General features: G+C 41.6%; 2 protein-coding genes across 4 annotated transcripts in view; both read right to left on the bottom strand.

Moving 5' to 3' along the window:
• The window catches only part of nob1 (NIN1 (RPN12) binding protein 1 homolog), a 63,062-nt gene that overhangs the window by 30,065 nt on the left and 12,737 nt on the right, over window positions 1–20,260 (bottom strand). The window lies entirely within an intron of this gene.
• On the bottom strand, window positions 482–19,763 carry LOC113027043 (katanin p80 WD40 repeat-containing subunit B1-like). Of its 2 annotated transcripts, XR_003272982.1 has the most exons (15): window positions 19,477–19,763; window positions 14,502–14,635; window positions 14,279–14,409; window positions 11,815–11,932; window positions 11,138–11,238; window positions 11,016–11,057; window positions 6,039–6,122; window positions 5,196–5,311; window positions 4,049–4,120; window positions 3,828–3,978; window positions 3,550–3,743; window positions 3,154–3,302; window positions 2,675–2,725; window positions 2,128–2,472; window positions 482–1,381 (listed from the first exon to the last, which is right to left on the bottom strand). XR_003272982.1 is itself a non-coding variant. In XM_026176446.1 (14 exons), the coding sequence occupies exons 2-14, from the start codon at window positions 14,548–14,550 to the stop codon at window positions 2,309–2,311; spliced, it is 1,422 nt and encodes a 473-aa protein (XP_026032231.1). In that variant the 5' UTR covers window positions 14,551–14,635; window positions 19,477–19,763; the 3' UTR covers window positions 1,604–2,308. The 2 variants fall into 2 exon arrangements, 1 of the variants encoding a protein (XP_026032231.1); XM_026176446.1 differs by lacking the exon at window positions 482–1,381 and having other exon boundaries at window positions 1,604–2,472.

Raw genomic sequence — 20,260 nt, 5'->3', positions numbered from 1 at the left:
CGGACCCGGAGTTTGCAACATCCCCCAAAAACCCGAAAAATAGAGTCCTGGCCCCTAGCCCTGCCAGTGTAGCAGAAATGATGAGGATGATGATGCAGCAGCAGCCGTTCTTCTCTGCGTGAGTAGCTTAATGTTGTTCGTGTGTAATTTACGTTGAGTAGGCTAACCACGTTATTACATTAATGCATGTAAGGTGAACTAGCAAACATCATCATAGCTACATGCGGCTGTCCTCTTGTTTGATGGCAGATACTCCCTGCACGCTGGCCAAAAAGGCTAAAATGACCAAAGAAAAATTGGGAAACAGTTAAACATGAGGTTTTTGGACAAAGTTTGTGTTTTTTCCATTGTTTAAGCACTGCTTCCAGCCAAGAGTGATGCCATAAATCCCCCATAGCTGCAGAAAAGGCTAACATTGTTATCTTTTTACAAAAAAACAGCTAAACATGAGAGGTTTTTGGACAAAGTTTGTGTTCTTGATTCTTTAAGCACCGGCACCGTTTCAAAAGTACCGGATTGGTACTGGTATTGGATAAAACTTCAACGATACCCATCCCTATCTATGGGGACTGACTCAGTGCTGGAGCCTCCGGTGGACGTTAGAGGAACTGCAGAGTTTGGCACTTCATCGTTGGCTTCACTTTTTTGTTGGTTTTACATAAGATAAATATCATAATTAAAGTGAAGCTGCTGTCTTAGTAATGATTATAGTTAGCAATAAAGACCCGAGGCTGTGCTGCGTGACCTCTTTGGACACTTTGATCACAAAAGCATTAAAAAGCCTGAACACTTGAAAAACCAGCCAGCTGCACATCACTACAGGACTGGCTTTAATAAAGTGAAGAACATATGAAACATTCAGCAGATTTGAGCATTTCCTCTGTATTATAATAACCACACTGCCTTTACAGAGTCGAGGGCGACTGTGTGAACAGCGCGTTACAAAGTGCTGTTTCCTTAAATCACCTTTGAACCTGCCATGTTGGAAGACTCGCTGTTGTTCTGTTTATTTGCTCTGTTGTCTCTCGCTTCGTCTGCTTGTAATGAACTGACTGAGGGCCCAGAGGTTAGCTTTAATGCTCCCTGTTGTTTTTCTGTTTTCCGCAGGCTGGAAACAGGCGACACACGAGTGCTCGCAGTCTTTATATTACAGGCGATTAAATATTCATGCAGCTTCCTGCGTGAGTAAAGTGTCAACAGGGTGTTTGCATTCTAACGACAACGACATGGCAAATATTGAAAGCTGCAGTCAGACAGATGTTTATGAGGGAAAATGTAAAAACACGATCCTTTTCAGGAGGATTTCAGACGCTTCGATCCCGTAAACGTCTCTGTGTGGCGATCAGATCAAAGCCGACCAGCTTCATTAGCTCTTCGGCCTCTAATTGACAGCATGCAGAGAAACAAAAACCCAGAAACAACAAAAAGATGTTAGAGAAGCTCAAGCCTCAGTTTCAACTGTTTGAACATCATGAAGATTCATATAATTTTTACTTACTTAACTCGAATTTATTTAATATAAAACACTTTTAACAAGTTATAAAAGCACTTTAAAACAGATTGATACCCTTAAAACACAAACTCAAGGGACTACAAAACTAAAATCAGCTAAATAACTGTTGAAATTACAACAATTAAAATGGAGCTACTGTGTTTTTTCTATATGCTGTGTAATGTAGACGATCTCTGGTTTTAGACAGAGGATTATATGAGAAGCTCTACAAAAAGCTAGAAAAAAAAGACTTGTGGAAACTGAATATGTCCTTACTAGAAGAGAAACTAGCTTTACTGGCCAAGTGCTGGAAGCCTACGTCGGCATCGTGTGGACACAAATATTTAAAAGAGCAGTAAAAAGGAGTGTTTGACACACCATCACTGTAGATTTGAAAATGACATGACCAAGAGGTGAGTTGAGTTAATCTAAAGGGCGTTAATAAAATGACTGAATTAACCACTTTTTTCCCCTAGCACCACTTTCAGACTCAAATAACTGGACAAACTGAGCTGAGTTTGTGATTAAACCTCATTTCCTGTCTATGCCTCCAATGTTCCCACACAGCTTAAATCACATTTAAGGATCGCATCAGTCAGGAAGGCTTTAGACAAAAGGTGAATGATCATTTCTACCTGCAGTAATTGGCTCCGACTTGATGTCACCTGTTGACACCTGCTCAGTTCCTCAGGCTGGCGGAATAGGAGAAGGTGGGCTGCAAAGCGGCTTGCAGGTGCAGAGATTTGTTTAGGATGTGTAGATTTGCCAGGGCCGTCACAGAGTTTAATTTTGAGGTGCTTCAGGATGTTTCAGCTCTCACCCAACCCAAGCTCTGATAGGTTCGTTGCATTTATAGTCCGCTGTCCTAAGGCGTCCATGTTTCCACACAGACACACGGCTGCTGCGTTCACTGACCTGCTGTTTATCAGGAAAATGAGTCTTTATGTCCTTCAGCTGCCGGCTGATCGCCAAAATGGACTCTGAGCAGAAGAAGAAATCATCAGGAAACGACCCAGTAACCACAAAACAGGAGCTGAAACACCTCTGTCGTGTGTTTTTGTGTCGTGTGTTTTTCACTGTCGAACACGTGATTTATTGTTCGTGTTTCATCTATAAACTGAAACGTCGGAGGCGCGTCGTCTCCTGATGTCTCACAGAAACGTGAAGCTGTGCTGGACTCACCGTCCTCTGGAGGAGCGGGAAAAGGCTCCGACATCTTAGGAGGAGTGCGAGCTGGAAGAGAGGAGAACGAGGAGCTCAGACTGCAAAATAAATGTGACGACATGAAAACAAAAGAAGAAATGACGAGAGTGTCTTTGTCCTCATTAGGATGAATATTTTAAAAAGGCACAAAGAACCAATCAGATCCTCCCATCCTGTTTGGCTCTTACAGCGAGTAATGTTTACTCCTCTCACTTTTCAAATATGGCCTGCTTCTCAAAATCAGCCAGAGCAGAACTGATGGCGATGCTGCAGGTGGATCAACAGGTGAGGAAATAGAAGCTTTCGGGGAAACTAAACACAGATTTTGTTGGTGCAGTGTTGATTAAAGATGAACTCAGCGTCCTTTTCAATAGCAATATTTCACAGATCTCGTTGTATGTACGTATAACTGTATTCGTTATTCAACATCTGAGCTGCGATGCTCCGGGTCCACCTACAGATGGCGCTCTTTGGCTGGAAGATGGCCTTGTAGTCCTCGGCGTTGTGGATCTCAGCAGACGACAGCTTCTCGTCCGCCTCGTCCTCGCTAGGGCTCCGCCTCTCCCCTTCGGGGCTCCGCCTGTCAGACTCTGAACGGTGCTTCAACCTGATGACATCACAAACATTTGTTTGTTTGTTTTTAGAAGAAAAACTGCAAATTTTTAACTTTATTTACTTTTATTAAAGAATCTGGAAGCGAAACTTTTCCACTGAAGTCAAATAAGATTTTATATATATATATATATATATATATATATATATATATATATATATATATATATATATATATATATATGACATGTGATCTGAGTCAGTACTTGCAGTATTTTCTCCTGTCTCTCAGTGTGCCGTACCTCTGCGATCTGCAGGTGGTCGTGGGTCTCTCGTAGTTCTTTCGCAGTGCCGCTCCTTTGGGGTCCTTCTTCGGCTCTGTGAGCGGCTGGTCGTCCTGGATGATCCCCTGGATCACGGCGCCACCGCTCTTCTTTACCCTCTTCAGATCGACCACGTAGGACGACACACTCGACAGCTGATGAGACACGCCGATCTGACATGTGGAGAAGGTGGAAGATTAAGATTACCTAAAACTTCTGCACAGTACTGTTACTGAGCGGTGGGCGGAGCTACACACCAGCTGCTGGTTGCAGATGGCGAGGTCAGACACCTTTCCCCAGCTCACCGGCACCGCGTCAAAGCAGCGGTCCGGTTCCCAGCCGAAGACCCGCAGCGAGTCCGTGGCGCCGCTGTACAGGCAGGAGCCATCTGGGCTAAAACATATACACCTGAAACCACAGGGACAGGGGTCAGAGGTCACATTCCAGTTACACCCTGCTGCAACGGGGAAAAACTCACCTGACCGGAGTCGTGTCGCCCTCCAACGAGCCGATCATCGTAAACTTCTCCAGATCCCACAGCTTGATGGTCCTGCAAGCACATGCAGAGTTCATACAGCTGCAGCTCATTAGAGACACCTGTAGGTGTTTTATAGTGTCAGGTGAAGACGCTACAACACGGCTGAGGAACAGGAAGAGACCTCCAACAGATCCACGGTCAGCAGTGACAAGTCAGTAAATGAGGAGAAAGAGAAAAGAGGAACGAAACACGAACAAAAGAGGGAGTGGAGGGCAAAGTGCACCTCTCAGTGCATCATGGGAAGTCCCCAGGAACCTGAGGGATGGTTAGGGTCGCCTAACCCAGCTCTAACTACAAGCTAAGCTAAAGACATTTTTATAATTAATTGAAGAAAGTATGTGTTTGAGTCACTTCTTATTCTCATAAATGAGAGTAAGATTTATTCCATCAATAAACTGTTTGAGATAAAAATGACCCTGCTCCCTGTTCTGTCACTAAAACAGGCCAAAACCTACAAAATGTCTCATTTCTTTGAAGTGACACATTCAAAGCTTTAACGGCTCCATCACGATCACATGACAATCGGAAAATCAGGCCACAAACTACAGCTTTGCTTGCTGGTGTAACTTATAAACTGTCTCTAACACCAGGTCGATGTCCTCAAATTAAACATAATAATCAATTTAAGTGATTCATGTTGGAATACTTATTTATACTTCATATGCAAAAATAAAGAAATGATTAAATACTGAGTGCACTTGCTGGTTGTGTTGGAGAAAGGATGAGTTATTATTTCCATTTTATTATATTTATATTATATTTCCTGTTTACTTTTAGTTATAAATGTATGATTTAGTGGCACATGCAGAGGACATGTAGAAGACACAGGACATGTATGTGAAAAAAAGTAAAAGAATTTCAGACTAAAAGAAATGTTACATTTAAAAAAATGCCACAAACAATCAAACTCAGCACCAAAATAAAATCTTGGCGGCACAGAGAGAGGACAACCTCGCGCAGCCTCTGAGCTTCATGAAACAGAAAAACTAAACGAGCCACAAAGTGTCACAAACACTGATTCCACTCATGAGTCGCTCCTTCAGCTCCGAGCTGCTGCGTCTCGGGCGCTCGGCCTGCGGCGACGTACCTGTCGGAGCTTCCGGAGGCCAGCAGGTACTCGTTGGGGTGGAACTGGACGATGTTGACGGCGGCGGTGTGAGATTTGAATTCCGTGATGGTTTTCCCCTGAGCCAGGTCCCACAGCTGATGGAGACAAGAGGACAGGGCTGAGGTCATCGAACAGGAAGAGAGCAGAGCTCACCTCCTTCAGCCAATCAGAATGAGCGATTTTATTACAGGATGCTGCCGGTTTGATGCTTTCACAGCATTTACAGAATAAACACATCATGTTCACACTTTTAAATTCCCAAGATGCTCTCAAACACCCGAACATCCGACCGCTGCAAATGAAATGAAACTTAATTCTAAACATCGATGAAATGTTAGCCTAACGAGTCGTTACACATCACCAGCTTATTACTTTATTTAAATAAATGTAACTGAACCTGGGTCAAGAAGTGTCCTGAAAACTATTTTAATAGAAAAGATGGATCTTAAAAATCCTAAAACACTGAAGTGATTCAACAGACGGACCTTTTAAAACCATTTTAAAATGTAGAAGAATCTAAAAATGTTGCGATTCAATCGCTCGTTTTATTTTATGGGAACACGTGACTACCAAACATGAACCAGGACCAGCTGGAACATTTTAACGTCTTCCAGCCTTTCTGCACAGTTTCCTGCTGCTGATGTTCTGCTTCACAGTTTACATTCACAGCATCGTGTAACTCCTGCAGGTTATAGTTACTCTGAAGGTTTCTCAGCATCTACTGTTACAGAGTCAGAGTTACCACAACATGTAAGTACCGGGAAAAACAATCCTTAAAATATATTTTTTACATTAAAGGTGAGACGTCAGATCAGGTCGTACCTTGACGGTGCAGTCGTCGCTCGCTGAAGCTAACCACTTCCCATCAGGACTGAAGGCCAAACTCCTCACAGCCTGAGTGTGACCCTGCAACACCAACACTGGTCAGATTTTTGCTATCGAGACTCATGTGAAGCTTTTATTTTGAAGGAAAGTAGAAGCCCTGAGCCTGGTTCTGGAGTTTTTCCTTCCCACTGTCGCCAAAGTGCTCATAGGAGGTCATATGATTGTTGGTTTTTCTCTGTATGTAGATCTTAAAGTATAAAGCGCATTGAGGTGACTGATGTTGTGATTTGGCGCTGCATAAACAAAATTAAATTGAAGTCTCTCAGTTCTTTTAAATGCAATAATCCGTTTACTGTAAGACTCCATAAAAGCTCCGACTGACACAGTTTAATCCGAATCATTCTGAGCGTCCTCGGCTTTGGTGCACAGTGACACCCATAAAATCGGCTAGTCTGACAGATAAGGAGAAGACGACGGTGGTATGTAAACTGTGTTTTTGTGCTGCGTATTGTTTGTTTGAACGCAGTTTGGATTCTGACCATAGAAGATGTTTTTGTGACACGCCCACCGCTACGTTTGCTATTCGGTTTGGTGTGTGTGTGTGCTGTGGCTCTGCAGGCGTTCACCTGAGTTTGAAGGAATTGCTGTTGCCTTTGTTTTGGATTTTGGCATGCTGCTTATGTTGAATGCTTAAAATGAGTGGATCACAGGCTGCATCTGTTGTTGGATAAACTGAAATTGGATAAGATTAAGGAGTATGCTAGAAGAGAGAATAAAGCGATCAGCAAAGAAGGCACCCACAGCTGTGGCCAAACAGACTGCAACAGATCGGTCTCAGAAGGAGCACCCAACAAACTCCAATGCCACCTTCCTCCCACTATCTGTTAAACTGTTTAAATGGAGTGTGAGGCAGACATGCTAAAACAGTGACCTAAAAGCATTACCAATAAACAATGGGATCAATACATAAATGAAAGAAATGCAGCTGATAAAAAGCCATAAACTACTTTCATTTGTTTAGTGGTGATTGCCAGTTTAGTTGGGTTTTTTTTGAGACACAGAGAGTGAGAGATCCTGTCCTACATTACTTTAAAAAAGAAGATATTTTCAGAGCTGTTGATATATGAAGCTCTGAGCATTGAGTGTTGCATTGTGAGAGTTTCAGTAAAAAGCCTGCAAATTATTGCATTTATACTGGAGAGCAAAGAAAAATTAAATTCTACTTGTACTATGGAAAATCAGTTTCATAAAAGCTACATAAACAGAGCTGAAGAAGACTGCGTTTGTAAAACTAGCGGTAACGTGTGAGAATTATAAGTTATAAGACTGTTTCTGCTATCGATACAATTTGTGTTGTTAATCCTAAATCATTCACGGTGACAACATCATAAGAACAAGGTCATTTTACTCCACACACACACACATTTGGAAAATCACATAGTTTGACCATAAAAATTCCCAGAATAATTAGTATTTGAGATTGCTGAAGCAACATCACTAAAGAAAAATATCCTTGCATGTCACTTTCGTTTAAAAATATAAAAAATGTGAAGTTTTTTTTTGTAAAACATAAAAACATAAAAACAACAAAACTTAAGACCTTAAGAAAGAGATAAAGGATTGAGAAAGTTTATTCATGCAGGTCCATATGACAGAGAATATGCATGTTCTTTTAGTTTTCATATTATTATAATTTATATTTAATTGTGTTGTGGTTTGCAGTGTTTTGTGTTCTTTTCACTTTAAATTTGTGAAAGGAAAAAGCTGAAATTTAAATAGTTAAAACTTGAAATGTGAATAGTTGATTTTTGTATTATATGATTTATTTATTACATTTTATGTGGAGTGAATGTGGAGTAAAAGTATATTTACGGTGGCCCCTAGAGACAAAGCACATACAAACTTCAAATCACGTACGAACTCTGAAGCATGTACAAACTCCAAAACACGTAAAAACACGTACAAACTCCAAAACACGTAAAAACACGTACAAACTCCGAAGCACGTAAAAACTCAGAAGCATATAAAAACTCAGAAGCATATAAAAACTCAAAACACGTACAAAAGACAACAGAAGTGCTCCAGGATGCTGGGCCCAGTGTTGAGCCTTTGTTATCTTGTGGCTACACAAGCCAGCAAGTACCAACGACCGGATTTGGTGTGTGGTAATAACAGGTAAATGAACTTTTTTTTAAATTATTTGAATATATATATGAGTGCCTGTGTATAAATACACAAACAATACACACATGCTTTCAATTGTGTAATTTAAGTGATCTAGTAGCTCTGCTTTGGAAGTTCAGTTCATGCTAGAAATGTGTTTTGGAGTTTGTACGTGTTTTGTCTCTAGGGGCCACCGCATATATTTATATATAAACATATATAAATAAAACCACTTGTTTTTATGTTAGTAATTCCTTTTGTGCATAATTTTATATTATTGTTAATAATAAATTAATTAAAGCAACAAAACAACCTGAAGAGCCGGTTCGGAGCCGAAAGAGCCGGCTCTTTTTAGTGAGCCGAACCGAAAGAGCCGGATCTCTAAAAAGAGCCGGAAATCCCATCACTACACTACACCCATAAAATCGGCTAGTCTGACAGATAAGGAGAAGACGACGGTGGTATGTAAACTGTGTTTTTGTGCTGCGTATTGTTTGTTTGAACGCAGTTTGGATTCTGACCATAAATGTGTCAGACCGCTACTTGGCTTTCTTTTTGTGTGTTGTTTCCCAGGTCATGAGTTGAAGGAATCTTTGCGATGGATCTGTTATTTTGTGCAAAATGTCACATTACTTTGTTGGTAACTGTGTAAGATTAAGGAGTATGCAGAAGAGAAATAAGCGATCAGCCGAAGCACCCACAGCTGTGCCAAACAGACGCAACAGATGGTCTCAGAGGCACCCAACAAACTCCAATGCCACCTTCCTCCCACTATCTGTTAAACTGTTAAATGGAGTGTGAGGCAGACATGCTAAAACAGTGACCTAAAAGCATTACCAATAACAATGGGATCAATACATAAATGAAAGAAATGCAGCTGATAAAAAGCCATAAACTACTTTCATTTGTTTAGTGGTGATTGCCAGTTTAGTTGGGTTTTTTTTGAGACACCAGAGAGTGAGAGATCCTGTCCTACATTACTTTAAAAAAGAAGATATTTCAGAGCTGTTGATATATGAAGCCTGAGCATTGAGTGTTGCATTGTGAGAGTTTCAGTAAAAGCCTGCAAATTATTGCATTTATACTGGAGAGCAAAGAAAAATTAAATTCTACTTGTACTATGGAAAATCAGTTTCATAAAAGCTACATAAACAGAGCTGAAGAAGACTGCGTTTGTAAAACTAGCGGTAACGTGTGAGAATTATAAGTTATAAGACTGTTTCTGCTATCGATACAATTTGTGTTGTTAATCCTAAATCATTCACGGTGACAACATCATAAGAACAAGGTCATTTTACTCCACACACACACACATTTGGAAAATCACATAGTTTGACCATAAAAATTCCCAGAATAATTAGTATTTGAGATTGCTGAAGCAACATCACTAAAGAAAAATATCCTTGCATGTCACTTTCGTTTAAAAATATAAAAAATGTGAAGTTTTTTTTTGTAAAACATAAAAACATAAAAACAACAAAACTTAAGACCTTAAGAAGAGATAAAGGATTGAGAAAGTTTATTCATGCAGGTCCATATGACAGAGAATATGCATGTTCTTTTAGTTTTCATATTATTATAATTTATATTTAATTGTGTTGTGGTTTGCAGTGTTTTGTGTTCTTTTCACTTTAAATTTGTGAAAGGAAAAAGCTGAAATTTAAATAGTTAAAACTTGAAATGTGAATAGTTGATTTTTGTATTATATGATTTATTTATTACATTTTATGTGGAGTGAATAAATAAAAGTATATTTACGGTGGCCCCTAGAGACAAAGCACATACAAACTTCAAATCACGTACGAACTCTGAAGCATGTACAAACTCCAAAACACGTAAAAACACGTACAAACTCCAAAACACGTAAAAACACGTACAAACTCCGAAGCACGTAAAAACTCAGAAGCATATAAAAACTCAGAAGCATATAAAAACTCAAAACACGTACAAAAGACAACAGAAGTGCTCCAGGATGCTGGGCCCAGTGTTGAGCCTTTGTTATCTTGTGGCTACACAAGCCAGCAAGTACCAACGACCGGATTTGGTGTGTGGTAATAACAGGTAAATGAACTTTTTTTTAAATTATTTGAATATATATATGAGTGCCTGTGTATAAATACACAAACAATACACACATGCTTTCAATTGTGTAATTTAAGTGATCTAGTAGCTCTGCTTTGGAAGTTCAGTTCATGCTAGAAATGTGTTTTGGAGTTTGTACGTGTTTTGTCTCTAGGGGCCACCGCATATATTTATATATAAACATATATAAATAAAACCACTTGTTTTTATGTTAGTAATTCCTTTTGTGCATAATTTTATATTATTGTTAATAATAAATTAATTAAAGCAACAAAACAACCTGAAGAGCCGGTTCGGAGCCGAAAGAGCCGGCTCTTTTTAGTGAGCCGAACCGAAAGAGCCGGATCTCTAAAAAGAGCCGGAAATCCCATCACTAGTGACCACGTGTCTGTGTGTGTTTGTTTTGTATGTGATGGTACAACTGTGGAAAACAAGCATCAGAATGTAGAGCGGGGCTTAAACATCTGAAAAACATCAAAAATCTGTCAGAAACCTGAAAACAATCAGGATTTAGCTTTTCACACGGTGCTGTTTCCAGGTCAGATGAGGTCAACTCATTTGCATAAAAGATCAGATTCCACTGAAGCAAATGTCCACATCACACTTTGTTAGGTCACCACAGGTGTGTTTACCAAATCCACCTGCAGCCACTGTCCACCTGTTAGAAACGTGCACCTGGATTCGAGCAGGATATTAGGAGCCGGCCTGTCATCCTGAGCACAAACTTACCTTATATCTGAACACGTATCCTTTCCTCCGCAAGTCCCACAGCTGACAGCAGAAAAGAAGAGACATTTCATTAGAGCGGATTAAGACTTCAAGGATGTTCTCACACAGGAAAGCACGCCTACCTTAATGTTTGTGTCCATGGAGCTGGAGGCCAGGAAGTCTCCAAAGGGATGGAAGCCCAGGCTGGTGATGTTGGCTTTGTGTCCCATCAGAGTCCTTAAAACTGAGCACAGGAAGCAGCAGGGTCACCTCTTTGCATCTCTTTCTAACTAAGACCCAGCTTAGGTGCATTAAAACGCCTCCGCATGATGGGACGGACGATTATTCTGACTGCGGGGTACAACGTCCTCCGTTACAGCCTGAGACTGAACACTGAGGAAGCTGTATCAATTTTCAAAATAAGAGTAGATGGAAAAATACTACTAATAATAACATATACTCAATCAGACTGATGTACTATATTACAGAGGCTGACATCATGTGGTATGACGGATGTCCTGTGTCCTCGAGGCAGCAGAGGTGGAAGAGCTCATAGCTCAAACTTTGCACTCAGAAATTTAGAAAAAACTCACCACACTAATAAAAAAAAGCAAGTTGATTTTAACATGTTTCAGCTCTTTGTGTGTCATATTTCTAATCGACTGGTTCGCTCACTTCACTTCTCTTTGTCAGTGTGAACCTTACGCTGTCCACCGCTGATCTAAAGCACCTGTGCAGATAAATTACGCACACAGACAGTTTAGAGGCGGTGAAGCTTTGACTAAAAAGCCTCGTAGCCACAGAACAGACAGAGTCTTACTCTTGGCAGCCTCCAGGTCCCAGACTCGTATTGAACCTGACTGCGACCCGGCGGCGACCTGCTCCTCCGACACGTTGAAATGGATAGACTCCACTGGGTTCTTGTGACCAGTCAGACTCTGAGAGGAAACAGTCAGAACAGACATCATCACCTAAAACTGCACCTCGCTCCTTTCTCAAAAACTCAAAACACAGACTGTATATCAAAATGTTAGTGTTAGTGAAGCTGCTGAGGGACACCACGTCACCTGTCAATCACAAAATAAGCCCACCTTCATCTCCTGCTTTATCGTCCCCTGAACACTAATGGAAACCATCATTTCCAAAATGAGCTTCATCTTTTATTCAATAAGACCTGAAAACAGCGACTGAGACCATAAAGCCGTCAGGAAACTGTTTACTGAGCTCAGAGATCAGGTGAGGAGGCGGCTCGTTTTCTCACAGACTTCTATTCACAGTCAGAGGAGTCGCCCCCTGCTGGACATCCATGAAAAACGCAGGTTTAAGCTTCACTTTTCAGAATTCAAATCTACACCCATCCTTTATACAGGGAGTGCAGAATTATTAGGCAAGTTGTATTTTTGAGGAATAATTTTATTATTGAACAACAACCATGTTCTCAATGAACCCAAAAAACTCATTAATATCAAAGCTGAATGTTTGTGGAAGTAGTTTTTAGTTTGTTTGTAGTTTTAGCTATTTTAGGGGGATATCTGTGTGTGCAGGTGACTATTACTGTGCAGAATTATTAGGCAACTTAACAAAAAACAAATATATACCCATTTCAATGATTTATTTTTACCAGTGACACCAATATAACATCTCCACATTCACAAATATACATTTCTGACATTCAAAAACAAAACAAAAACAAATCAGCGACCAACTTAGCCACCTTTCTTTGCAAGGACACTCAAAAGCCTGCCATCCATGGATTCTGTCAGTGTTTTGATCTGTTCACCATCAACATTGCGTGCAGCAGCAACCACAGCCTCCCAGACACTGTTCAGAGAGGTGTACTGTTTTCCCTCCTTGTAAATCTCACATTTGATGATGGACCACAGGTTCTCAATGGGGTTCAGATCAGGTGAACAAGGAGGCCATGTCATTAGTTTTTCTTCTTTTATACCCTTTCTTGCCAGCCACGCTGTGGAGTACTTGGACGCGTGTGATGGAGCATTGTCCTGCATGAAAATCATGTTTTTCTTGAAGGATGCAGACTTCTTCCTGTACCACTGCTTGAAGAAGGTGTCTTCCAGAAACTGGCAGTAGGACTGGGAGTTGAGCTTGACTCCATCCTCAACCCGAAAAGGCCCCACAAGCTCATCTTTGATGATACCAGCCCAAACCAGTACTCCACCTCCACCTTGCTGGCGTCTGAGTCGGACTGGAGCTCTCTGCCCTTTACCAATCCATCTGGCCCATCCATCTGGCCCATCAAGACTCACTCTCATTTCATCAGTCCATAAAACCTTAGAAAAACCAGTCTTGAGATATTTCTTGGCCCAGTCTTGACGTTTCAGCTTGTGTGTCTTGTTCAGTGGTGGTCGTCTTTCAGCCTTTCTTACCTTGGCCATGTCTCTGAGTATTGCACACCTTGTGCTTTTGGGCACTCCAGTGATGTTGCAGCTCTGAAATATGGCCAAACTGGTGGCAAGTGGCATCTTGGCAGCTGCACGCTTGACTTTTCTCAGTTCATGGGCAGTTATTTTGCGCCTTGGTTTTTCCACACGCTTCTTGTGACCCTGTTGACTATTTTGAATGAAACGCTTGATTGTTCGATGATCACGCTTCAGAAGCTTTGCAGTTTTGAGACTGCTGCATCCCTCTGCAAGATATCTCACTATTTTTGACTTTTCTGAGCCTGTCAAGTCCTTCTTTTGACCCATTTTGCCAAAGGAAAGGACTTTGCCTAATAATTATGCACACCTGATATAGGGTGTTGATGTCATTAGACCACACCCCTTCTCATTACAGAGATGCACATCACCTAATATGCTTAATTGGTAGTAGGCTTTCGAGCCTATACAGCTTGGAGTAAGACAACATGCATGAAGAGGATGATGTGGACAAAATACTCATTTGCCTAATAATTCTGCACTCCCTGTATACAGTCTGCGCTCTGCCATGATGTGGTGCACTACACACAACGTAAGAGGTCAGGCAGGTTAGTTTAGTTGGAGGAAGATGGCGAGCAGTGGAGGGGAAACATGAGTCTGTTTAATTCCCATGGAGCGAACTCTGTTTTCATCATTTAACAATCAGAAATGAATCAATAATAAAGATAAAAGCGTGAGGTGGTGACAGGAGAGAGGCAGGTGTGGGCATCATGACCTGCAGACTGCAGAAGAGCAGTAGGTAAAGGATGGGTTCCTTTGAATCTGCTCATGTTTCAGGCCTAAAAAACCTCGACGGAAACCTTAAAAATTAGAAACCCATCGCATTTTGCATTGCGGGGGACTCACCATGATGCAGTTGGCCTTGCTGACGGCCCAGATGTTGACCCTGCAGTCCTCTCCTCCTGTGGCCAGCAGGCGGCCCGAGCTTTTCCCCAGAGCCAGACAGGAAATGGAGCTGGATTGAGCCTCGAACTCCTCTGTACGGCAACAAAGGAGGAACAAATTCAGGTCGGGCTGGGCTGCTGGACAGGAAGGGTGTGATGATCGTTTGAGTAACTTTAATACTCACGAAGGCGCCATGCGATCTTGGTTGTGCTGGAGGCAGCCATACTGGTCATACTGGGAGACTGGCTGCTGTGTTTGACGACCCCGGCTGAGGTTAATTCATGAGACGGACATCAGCTCCTGGTTTAAAATGGAGCACTGTAACAAAAAATAATTTCCCCCAGGGATCAATAAAGTATTCTGATTCTGATTCTGATTTAGTGTTTGCACTGAGCGTCAAACACCTGCAGGAACACAACACAGTGATAAATAAGTGATAGAAGAGATAAGACATATAAAACCGTCTCAGTCTCGCCTCTCTGACGCTGAGCTCTCATTTCTACTCCCAGTGAAGATACCATCGTCTTCAGCTCGGCCTCCAAACCACACAGGTGTCACTACCACCCTGTAAACCCTCCCTTTCATGCTGGCTGCCGTCCTTCTGTCACAAATCACCCCTGAAACTCCACCAAGCCTGCACACTTCTTCATGTCTCTTGTGTGCTGTCCCTTGTTTTGGATGGTTGACCCCAAGTATTTAAACTCATCTATTATTGGAAAACACTGTATACAAGCCAGAAGCCAGATGATATAAGTTAGTTAAACTGCAGGAATGTCTTAAAGATATAAAAACCTTGATGACCGTTAATTTCCTACAAATATAGTATCTAACCAGATTCTTACCCTGGATGGCATTACCTTGGCCTCCAGTAACGCTGTGAGGAACCTTGGAGTCATTTTTGACCAGGACATGTCCTTCAACGCACATATTAAACAAATATGTAAGACTGCTTTCTTCCATTTGTGCAACATCTCTAAAATTAGAAATATCCTGTCTCAGAGTGACGCTGAAAAACTAGTTCATGCATTTATTACTTCCAGGCTGGACGACTGTAATTCATTATTATCAGGATGTCCTAAAAACTCCCTGAAAAGCCTTCAGCTAATCCAAAATGCTGCAGCAAGAGTCCTGACAGGGACTAGAAAGAGAGAGCAGATTTCTCCTGCTATAGTCTCAGGCTGCTGAAGGATTCCCATGATGCACTGAGTGTTTTCTTTTCCTCCCCTCACTCCCATACCGGCCCCTCCCCGAGCGTGGTTCTTCTCGAGGTTACTTCCTGTGACAATAAGTTTTTCCTCACCACTGTCACCAAGTGCTTGTTCATTTTACCTTTATTTATACAAATAGTCCTGAGACTCAATGCCTCATTTACAAGAGAGACCTGTTTCAAACAGGCATAATAAAATAACACCAATAAAATATTGAATATTTTACCAAGTGTCTACACAGTCAAACTAAAAACAAGATTCCCAGTGATGATTTCACAAAACCATTTATGCGTCTTTTAAAGTCTACGAGCAAAATCAGCTGAGAGCCTGAAATCCTTCTGTCATGTAATCCATGAGGACGGGACAGAAAAGGAGAATACCTTCTCTCTGAGGTCTGAACAGTGAGTGCAAAGAAGTCCTGAGACCGCAGATTGTGACTAAACTATTTGTCAGATTACAGGTAATCTGACAAATAGGAGACGAGTAAACCAGAAATGAATTTAGAGACAAAATGCTATCAATGAACCATCCTGCATGAGGCTAATGAGGACTAATCAACCAGTGAATATAAAGTACAGTGGTGTGCTAAAGGTTTTGAGCCGGTGATAAATCTTAATGCCGTGATAAACAAAGTCCAACGATCCATTTCTAAGAAAAACAAAACTCCAGCTTCAGCCTAGCTTCAACAGGAACTCGATGTTTGTAAGACTCCACAGCTTCATTGTTAATACATGTACCTTGAGAAGATACAAGAGAGGGAAGTTAGGATTAGGGTTAACCGAACCCTCTGAGAAGAACACAACCGTGGTTTTTTTTATAGATGCATTTCAAAGACAGCCTTAGCAGAAACAGCTGTGACTGTGTACGATCAAAAGCTAACTGCAAATGTTCGAAAACCATGTCGATACCAGGGTACCAGATTATTACCACAATTAATCATCTGCGTAAAAATAGGCAGTTGCACTTAGATTTTGTCCCACAGCACTGACATAAATAGTAAATAACGCAGGTCCCAAGACAGAAACCTGTGGCACTCCATCAGTCACATTTAAAAAACTGGAAGAGAGACCATTAAACTGCACACACTGCTTATGGTGAGAAAGGTGCTTAGCTTGGTCTGAGCGGCCCTTTTCCAATAACCTCTGACATAAAACCCCACGATCAACAGTGCCGGAGGCTTTCGATCAATAAAAAGAGGGGTGCAGTATTTCTTTGCTTCCAGGGCCTCGTAGATATCATTGAGAACTTTAAATTTTAAACCTTTAAGTTACAGTACTGGAGAGATAAAATATCATTTTCATTCTGATAGCTCTAAGGTTGATTATTCCTCAGCCATTAAAGAATCTCAGCTAAAATACAGAGTTTGCAGATTGGTTCATATTATTACCATCCAAGAATCATCACCTTTCAGGAGGGCAGTACAAAGGCACACTGGGATCTCTGCTGAAGTGTTCAGTTGTATGGAAAGATTAAAAATATAAGACGCTGGCTCATCTATGATGCTTGCAAGCAGACGCAAGAAAAACGGAGACAGACTGTCTGGACCGGTGACTTTTTAATGTTAATGCTCTTCAAAGCTGTCAGAGAGAGAATTTATAGTCTGCCAAAGCGTCCCAGGGACTTTGAGACTGTCGGTGGTTAAGATCAGAAAGTGATCACATTTGGATTTCCTAATAGAAGCAGCGAAGCTATTACGCAGCTGCCAAACCTTAGCCATTGGCATCAGTGTCGGACTTTCTTGAAGCTGCTCAGGGCTGCTTCCTGTCCCGCCCTTTCACTCTGACCTGGCTAAAAGCAGCATGTTTGTCCACAAGGCAGATAAAACTCTCAGAGTAATATTTACAAGCTAAGTTAACACCGTCCATCAATGTAAAACTGACCCAATGTAAATTCATGAAGTCGTGACAAAAGGCTTGCTCATGTAAAAGCTTTAAATTTCTGTTTGTGATGATGCTCAGAGCATGAAACTGTTCCTCGCAGCACCAACCACGCAGCGATCAGTCAAGTCGCTGGTAAAAACTGCTGTGGAGAAATGATGTGGCACATTAATCAAAGATGATTTATCTGGGGAATAAGGTGTGTGGGGCTTTAGTCATTTGTGTTAGATTAAAAACAGTGTGCCTTAAAATAATCAGACACAGGAGAAAACCGATCCCAATTAAAATCACCTACCAGAATGATTTCATTATAATAGCTGAGCCAAAGAGGAGAACGTGCCAGGGTCAAAGTCAACAGCAGTTAAAGACCTAGCTTTATAAAAAAACTGTCACACTTCTGCCTTTCTGAGGCTGCTTGAGCGATAAATTTTAAATCCATAAATTCCCACATCTCACGTCTCAGAAACAATTATTCATTTGGCACTACCTCCGGTGCTTGCATGTTAACCTTTCCACTCGTCTCTCTCATTGTGTGAATGAGAGTGAGACGAGTGGCACGTTATCCTCTTCGGTTCAGCTATTTTCCTCCTACTGACTTTCATTCCTCTTGTGTTCAGAGCATACCTCGACCTGCTCCCACTGCAGCTCACGGTGTCATCTGCAAACATCACGATCCACAGAGACTCCTGCCTGGCCTCGTCTATCAGCCTGTCCCCATCACCACAGCAAACAAGAAGGGGCTCAGAGGAGATCCCTGATGTAATCCCACCCCCATCTTGAACCCATCTGTCATTCCTACCACACACCTCACCACTGTCTCTCTCCGTCCTCATACATGTCCTGCACCACCCTCACATCCTTCTCTGCTACTCCCGACTTCCTCATGCAGTACCACAGTTCATCTCGTGATCCATAAAGACACGGTGCAGATACATCATCAACAACCTCAAAGCAACCGCACAATTCAAACTCCTTGAATTTTTTTCTTAAATAACATAATTCTTCACCTGCAAACACAAGATTTCACAAATGAACAAACAGAATAAATCTTGTTTGGTGTTATCAGGTGATGTCGGTTGGTGTCTGATATTCATTTCCTGCTATAACAAAAGTCTCCCAAATATGGGATAAATAAGATATTTCTCATCCTCATCAGCACCTTCATCTACATCCAAACTGTTAGATAATATCTATTTTTCTAACACAAAAATAATACTTAAAATCTGCAAGAACCTTCATGTGTTACTGTCTGCAGACTGAAGCGAACATTTCTGTTTATGGAAACTGGCGCATTTTTCTCAGATCATAACGTGTATGAAAACACCGGTAAACTAACTGAGCAGTGCTGTTGTGGTCAGGAGTGTTTGCTCTGCTCTCCTGGAGCTTCAGCTAACTTCAGGTAATCTCATTAAGGTTCTTCATTAAGCTCATTAAACCACAGACGAGCTCATGTTCAGACTAACACAGCAGAGGAGGTCCGTCTGCTCCCCACTTTAACCCGTTAACTCTGACTCTGTGGCGGGTGTTCCAGATCAACTGGCGTTTAGATCAACTGGCGTTTAGATCAACTGGCGCCGATGTTGTTCACAGGACACAAAGAGTAAACGATCGTTTACTCTTTGTGTCCTGTGAACAACATCGGCGTGGTGTTACTTGTTTGCTGTTTTCGCGATCGCGTCGCGCATGAGGATATCACCAGGTAAACTCGCCACATTTTTAAACATTTTGTTGTTCAACAGCATCAAGACTGACGGAGTGTGTTTGAGACAACCTCACAAGTGTCACAGATGACACATTTGGCGTTTTTTGCTGGTTTGTCGGTAGGAGCTCCTGAAACGCAAGACTGCCACACATCTGTTCGACCAACGCCAGTTGATCTAAACGCCAGTTGATCTAAACGCCAGTTGATCTAAACGCCAGTTGATCTGGAACACCGGTGCTGACCTAACCACCCGCCGTACCGAGCTCCGGGCTAACGTTAGCCGAACACTGAGGCCGGGCATCGGCGTCAGGAGCAGCGGCTCCCCGGCGGAACTTGGACCGAGCAGACGCAGTCTGGCGTTGGGGAGCTTACCTCGGTCTGTCGGTCACCGACGGACGGCTTAAAGTTGATCCGGTGAGACGGCGACAGCAACTTGTCGACGGTCCGTTTACTGCTCGGCTGCAGCTTAGCAACTGAATCACACACCTCACTTCCGGTGACGTCATTACCCTTTTCCCCCAAACAACTTTATTAACAAATACGCTTCGAAGTCATGACTGTAGAAAACGATCACTAGGTTGAACTTTTCAGTAGCGCCGTTAACTTAGCGGTATTTATCTTAAATTTCCATTTCTCCAGATTTGACATGTTTCTCTTTGTTTTTATTTTTGTTACGTTTGCCAAACTTTTCCCTTTTTCTCAAATCTTTTCTGGTAAATTTAGATTTTTTTCCTTATAATTTCTCCTAAATGCATCTTTTATTTTCTTGTGATTAAGTATTTTCCCCCTCACATATCTGTCCCTTTTCTAAATTTGGTTTTTAGTTTCTCATAAACCTGGTTACCCGCCCCCTCTAAATTTGCCTCTAATGATTTAAGCTGCACTGAAAGAAAAGCAGCTTTGTAAGAAAATGAAAGCTATCTAAAATGACATTGTGTATTTACAAAACTAAAATAAAACAAAATTAATTAGGAAATTAATTCATTAGTTCAGGGCTGGATTGGGACAAAAAATCGGTCCGGGCATTTTGACTAGTGACCGGCCCACCAGGTATTACAGGAAAAGCCATAAAGCCTTTGAATGAAAACAAACGCTGTTGTGACAGTGATGTACAGTCTTGTTGGTATATGTAGGATTTCTATACATTGTACATCAG

This window comes from Astatotilapia calliptera, chromosome 1 (assembly GCF_900246225.1).
Source record: "Astatotilapia calliptera chromosome 1, fAstCal1.2, whole genome shotgun sequence".
NCBI lineage: Eukaryota > Metazoa > Chordata > Actinopteri > Cichliformes > Cichlidae > Astatotilapia > Astatotilapia calliptera.
Note: the sequence above shows the minus strand (reverse complement) of the source record. Positions and strands in the feature narration are given on the sequence as shown.

Coding starts and splice junctions, on each gene's coding strand:
- LOC113027043 (XM_026176446.1), bottom strand. CDS start 14,550: ATGACCAGTATGGCTGCCTCCAGCACAACCAAGATCGCATGGCGCCTT. Junction 11,058..11,137: donor CCATGGACACAAACATTAAG/GTAGGCGTGCTT, acceptor TTCTGCTGTCAG/CTGTGGGACTTGCGGAGGAA. Junction 4,121..5,195: donor GCCTCCGGAAGCTCCGACAG/GTACGTCGCCGC, acceptor ATGTGCTTGCAG/GACCATCAAGCTGTGGGATC.